At 39.9% G+C, this 6,082-nt stretch overlaps 1 protein-coding gene across 1 annotated transcript; it reads left to right on the top strand.

Annotated features, from left to right (window-relative positions):
• The first annotated feature begins 615 nt into the window (after positions 1 to 615).
• On the top strand, positions 616 to 4,997 carry LOC149922209 (chymotrypsinogen B-like). Its single transcript, XM_090162262.1, has 7 exons — positions 616 to 682; positions 1,334 to 1,425; positions 1,526 to 1,635; positions 1,991 to 2,388; positions 4,084 to 4,229; positions 4,310 to 4,388; positions 4,772 to 4,997. Exons 1-7 carry the CDS (start codon positions 616 to 618, stop codon positions 4,951 to 4,953), a joined length of 1,074 nt encoding a protein of 357 aa, XP_090018388.1. The 3' UTR covers positions 4,954 to 4,997.
• Positions 4,998 to 6,082: the final 1,085 nt, after the last annotated feature.

Raw genomic sequence — 6,082 nt, 5'->3', positions numbered from 1 at the left:
GAAATTGCGAACGAGTTCGACCCGTTACCAATACGTATAATCACCAATAATGCGACCGACAGGTTAAATATGAAATGTTAAATAGAAAAATAGCCTTTGGAAAAAGCGCTGATCGCGTTACTTGGGATCGGGTAAGGGTTTCTCTCGAATGCCGCGCTACCAGAAGACCAATTATTTATATTTCTAAAAGCGGACACTAAGTGTTACCAAACGACCAGGTTAAATTTATCCGATTCAGTCAAAAGCGGGAGTAACGACGTCACGAGAAACAGCGTTTGAAAAAAGCGTCCAGATACGAACGACGTTTTTCCGTCGCGTGTCCTACTAAACCTGACCCATCTTTCGGCGTTTGAAACCCAGTTTCCATCTAATGGAATCGCGTTCACTCCCATTTGGCCTAAATCAGCGGCTCTTGGAAGCGTCAGTGGCATCTGTTTGCCAGCAAAAACGTTTGTGGTTCCGTTCCGCTTGACTGTCTCCATTATTTTTAGCTTGTAGTACAATCATTGTCATGGTGACCTAACTATTTGCAAAATTATCGACAAGGGTTGTATATACCTATCGGCCGTGAAAGAGTTTATGTATTCCTCGCGTTTACTGTCGCCGATGACCAATATGACCACAGTTACCTGCTTGTCGCTCTCTTTCATCATTATGGTCACTTTCAACGGCTCCACCTTCGGTGAGTTCATAAATCGCTACCTCAGCGCAAAAATAATATTATTAAGGACACGATGTTTGATGGTTTTGGGTAATCTACCAACAATTGAAGACTCGAATTTCGCGATTTTAATGAACATGCAAGCCTGGTCTACGGTGCAAAATTAGCTCTGAATTAAAATTATTATTATTTCCACATAATTTAAGGGTTGCCATATTTTAAAAATTCGAATTTTCATGAAAAAAATAGGATAGATTTGTGACGTTTCGTTACACGGATATTGTAGAAATTTTCCAGTTTTCTATGTAGTTATAATTATTATATGTATAAGCGCGTTTCAATAACACCGTTTGTAAATTAATTTCAATAATATTATATTTCTTTATAATTTAATATAATTTAGTATTTTTATTTATATAACCAAAGAGCTTTTCACACGGGCCAACTTTTCAATCCATTTTTTTTCGCGTACTTTTTTGGTGGATCAACTCATCGAACTTTTATTCACACGAACCAACTAGTTGACCCAACTCAAGTTGACTCATCTAGTTGGGTCAAAAAGTTGGCTCGTGTGAAAAGGCCTTAAGACAAACAGAAATGTTTGTCTCGATCTAAAAAATGAAAAGTTAGCATATATTGAAGGGAATTTTTCCGTGTTTATTTTGGACGTAGGTTGCGGCGTGAATCAAAGACCTCTCCAGGATGAGCTTAGTGTCCGAATAATCGGCGGTGAGTCCTCGACGCCCGGAGAATGGCCATGGCAGGTGTATTACGTCATCTTTTATACTTTCTAGCTCGTTTTTGCGCACTGCGCGTCTTAAGAGGGATTAAAATAAATGGTTTAATCCGTTTTTCTCCGAATAGATTTCTTTGCAACTACGTAATCCCGTCACTGGCAAGTCTCTGGGTCATCATTGCGGGGGAGCTTTAATACACCACCAGTGGGTTCTGACGGCGGCCCACTGCGTCGTTGAGTAAGGAATGTTTTCTCTTTAGTCCACCCTCACTCGCCTCTTCTCTTAACGCTACCGAAGAGGGTACGGTTTGCGCGTTTCGAGCCATCAACTGAACGTGACGCGATTGATTTGAAAACCATAGGAGGTCTGTTTGAATATCGTGAGCTCCGCGTGGAACGAGGTCCATTAGGGTGTCTTATAAACAAATATCCCTTTACGTTTTTAAACGGTAGATTTGCGAAGATGACTGTATTTGATTGACGTATCGCGTGTTTTGAAGCCGGGGCGTCCAAGCGTTAAATAAAGCGCGCGATTGAAACGAGTAATGCTCGGAAACAAAGTTGTCAAAAGCGATAGAGCGTAATTAATGAAGCGTCAACTTGGACAAGGACCGCGATTTACAGGCTGTTTTACGATATTCAATTTTGCTTCCCCTTTTTTCTCGCTCGGATCGGCTTCGTCGGATACGCAGTCCCACTTTGAAGTTTCCCGTTCCGGCCAAATTTTGGAGCGTTCGAATGGGCGAAACCGATTTGGGGGTCGACGAGGGCACCGAAAGAGTTCGAAAGGTCAAACGGATTCTCGTGCATGAGGCTTTCAAACCCCGACTCTACAGTCACGACGTGGCGCTCTTGGAGTTGGACAAGGCCATCGATCTACGCCACACCAGCCCGTTCGTCAACTCCATCTGTTTGCCGCTGACCAGTCTCGCCACCGCCAAATTAGAGGGCCGCAATTGTACGGTGACTGGTTTCGGGAGAACCAAATTAAGTGAGAGTTATAAGACGTATGGGTTTTGTCGATTTCAGTGGGTTATATCATAAGTCACGTTATAACAATGAGTATGACCAAGAGACATAAAAGAAAAAGAGTCTGCCTCAAGAGCCCTCTCCTAGCTTCTACCATAGCTTTGCTGAAAACTTCGAACTTCTTACCCCTATACCAGCGAGCCAATCATATTGTTCAAATTTAAATAGTTTTTTACTATATTTTCAAGTTAAATAACTTAAATAGGGAGAAGTTTAAAAATATGTCAACTCACTTGTCACGTTGTCAGAATGTCAGTACAATGCGTATGCAAAGCTTAAAGATGTTCAGGAAATTGGTATTCAATGATTTATCGATGTTGAAAACAAAGCAAATCACAAAACAACAACTTGGCTGAAGGACATTAATTAATTACTTATATTTGCAAAGGGATTAGCTCCAACAGACCATATTTTGTATTGCTCAACGACCATTTTACAAATTGTACGGAAAAGTGTTGGGTAACCGATGAATAAACCCCCTTTATTAATCTTATTTATAACTTAAGTTTCTAGGCCTTGGTCAAACGTACCCTTGCATTGATTGGTACTTGCATGAAATAAAAATCCAAAGGCCCAAGAAACAGTAGATTAGCAGTACTATTTTTCCCAACCGAATAACGCATTTTCAAAGTGCTACGCCCGTCAAACGTAATCACGCGCAAGGGGAAAAGAACATGACGGAGAAGTTGGAAATTTCCATGGCACATGGAGGCAACGTCAAGGCAGACTCCTTTTTTTTCTGTCTCTTGATATGACCAAGAATGACTATGTGGGCATCCAGGTCTAATTTTCTCCCAAGCACGAGATGGTGGAAGGAAACACGTCACACTCGTGTGTTTGAATAGCGCCGGAAGACATACGTACATAGGGGATCCAGGAGATATAATACTGATTTGTTATTTTTAGGAGGAAGGAGCTTGAGAATCAGTTTCCCCAAGTATGAATAAATACATTCTTGTTATGGCACTTTCCAATCTTCCTACTCAATTTTTTTACATAATAGTCTGTTAACCAATGACCTTATAAATCATTACGTGGCTAAGGACTGAGAACTCTGCTCGTCTGGTATTTGAAAGTGTCAGGTTAGCGGTAATAGTAAGGGAAGGGAGCTATTGGCAATGAAGGGTTTGCCACCACCCTCCTACGCATTGTAACCCGGCAACCTGTTTAAAGGCATTAAAAGTCGCTCGATGACTTAATTGGGCCTAAGGTGATGCCTTGGTATTAGCCTAGCTGATTATTATTATAACGGTGGCCGATAAATTTCAGCTGACAGACTATTTGAGAGATCAGCCATGGCTCTCGACAGTTAAATAACGTTGCCTTTGGCAAGATAATTATTAATTATTCAATCAGAACGTAAAATTTATTATTATAAACATTCAAATTCGTTTCTGAAGTGAGTTATTTTCGAATTAGAGACCTTATCACGTTTTCCCTCATAATTATCGCGATAAATCTAAACGGACAGTAATTTTATCAATGGAAAGAGTAAAGAATGACGTGTTCCCTCTTCCAAAACTTCCTATTACGCAATTACTACGTGACAGACTTGCATTAATCAAAGTCGTTCAATGTCATACTTAACGTTAATATGTTACTTATGGTTTCATGGCGTGAGATTCTCTAATTTTCAAACACTGTCGTACGTTTGCAGAGGGTGAAAAGTCAGCGCTTCTGCTAAAAACGCAGCTGCCCATTATCCCCCGCAAGAACTGCAGCGAAATCTACAAGAACGTGGGCCGCATCACGGCCAGCATGATCTGCGCTGGTTTCGATCGCGGAGGATTCGGAGCTTGCATCGTGAGCGTCTTTCACTTTGTTTAATGCCTTCGAATTCGCCATTTTAATAGCTTCTGAAAGGCTACTAATTGTAATTCTAGGGGGATTCGGGAGGACCGTTGCAATGTCAGATGGACGATGGTAGATGGTTCCTGGCAGGGATCGTGTCCTGGGGCGTAGGTAGGGATAAAATACACTCGTGTCATTCGATACTAGAGTTACCAGATACCAAGCGCCGAAATATCAATTCGGTTCGTATTTCAAGAATCGTGCGGATAAAACAAGAAGATAAAATTAAATTGTAAAACGTATCATTAAAAGGTACTAAAAAAATCAGTTTTAGGCGAGAAACTTTACTTGTTCTACACGATTTTTACACGGATCGTACTTTGGGTGGTATTTTACCATAAGTTTCGTATTTTTAATCATACGCTCCTATAATTATCGTACCAAGGGTCCAATTGCCGTAAAAATGCAATCGGGATACATCTGGCAACTCTATTCGACCAAGTGTTACCATTTGTTTTTCATGAGGCAATTCTTCTCAATTTTTCTCCCGCTAGGTTGCGCTGAGCCGAGACGTCCAGGTGTATACGTGAAGGTGTCCGCCTATTTGGAATGGATCAAAAGTCGAGTAGGGGAGAGTGTAGATAATGCACCCAGACGCGTCAAGTTACCGTGGGCTTCGCAACGCCCTGGAGGAGTTGAACAGTCAACAGTAACTGAGAAGCCTAAACTAATATGATGACTTTTAGTTTAGTTTCTCTAAAAACAGTATTTATCACATTACGGACATGCAGAAAATTCACATCATAATTCACAATTTGTATTATGTTTTAGCATTTTCGTTTCATTGCATTGTTGCTATTAAAATTTACAAAAATATACGTTTCATTTTGGAATTATCAGTGTGGTGTTGATTACATACGCTTTCGTATAATGTATCAATAGAAAGCTTCAGCAACTGAAGTCTACGCGAACGTCTACGAATCTTCACGGCGTTCGTGTAAACCTAATTTTGATTGGTTTCTGGAAAGGTTTATTATTTGGCCTATACAAGGTTATTAACGTGTTTTTATTTTATTTCCTGAGGTAGATTCAGATCCAATCTCTGCACGGCTGGTATTTTATAAAATCTAAAATTAAATTAATCGATGCACCTGATCTTTATATTAATTTACGTCGATAAATGATGATTTCTTAAAGTTTTTTCCCTAAATTTTGAAAAACACCTGAGAACTGCCAATGATAAGGATGTAGCCACACGAAAATACTCTGTACACCTCAATGTGACCTGATTACTAATTTTCGAAAAACATTCTCCACAATTTTATTGGTGACTACCCGTGATTGTGCACCTGATTATTAGAGTGACTACCACGTATGAAAACGACTAACAAAATATGCAATTTGGTGATCAGGTCTTAGTAATAGGGGTCTATCAACGGATAATTCCGATATTATTGCAAGGATTGCCAGATAATATTGTCGGGACCAACGAAAGGGAAACTTCTTACGCTGACAATATTATCTACCTTAGAGGACCCTATTTTCCAACGATGGACCCAGTACTGCCGTTACACGCACCAGCTTTTTGAAAGAACCGCAAAGATTGTGCTTTACACTATACTACCCACTTGCTCCATAAATAAATATAAACCTTTAATTCCTCGCTGTTGAGATTTTCAAGAAATGCACAGATATTATTATAATTTTGAATTTATAAACAAATACATTGTGTATCTTGTTAAGCCTAACGAAAACGTTACTTATACTCCACAAGCACCAATAGAGTAATATCGGCGTGACGTATGTCGACGTCACCCATACTTTTTCCTATATATAAAAAACTGCCCCCAAAATGGCGGCACATT

The sequence above is a fragment of the Leiobunum rupestre genome, chromosome 11 (genome assembly GCF_980474605.1).
Source record: "Leiobunum rupestre chromosome 11, qqLeiRupe1.1.hap1, whole genome shotgun sequence".
NCBI classification, from domain to species: Eukaryota; Metazoa; Arthropoda; class Arachnida; order Opiliones; family Sclerosomatidae; genus Leiobunum; species Leiobunum rupestre.
The sequence above is the reverse complement of the archived record's forward strand: the minus strand, read 5'-3'. Positions and strand labels throughout refer to the sequence as shown.

Bases quoted from the DNA above. Each gene is read 5' to 3' on its own strand.
- LOC149922209 (XM_090162262.1), top strand. From the start codon at position 616: ATGACCACAGTTACCTGCTTGTCGCTCTCTTTCATCATTATGGTCACT. The intron at 683-1,333 runs GTGAGTTCATAA...TTTTGGACGTAG, and splicing joins TTTCAACGGCTCCACCTTCG to GTTGCGGCGTGAATCAAAGA. The intron at 4,389-4,771 runs GTAGGGATAAAA...TTCTCCCGCTAG, and splicing joins GATCGTGTCCTGGGGCGTAG to GTTGCGCTGAGCCGAGACGT.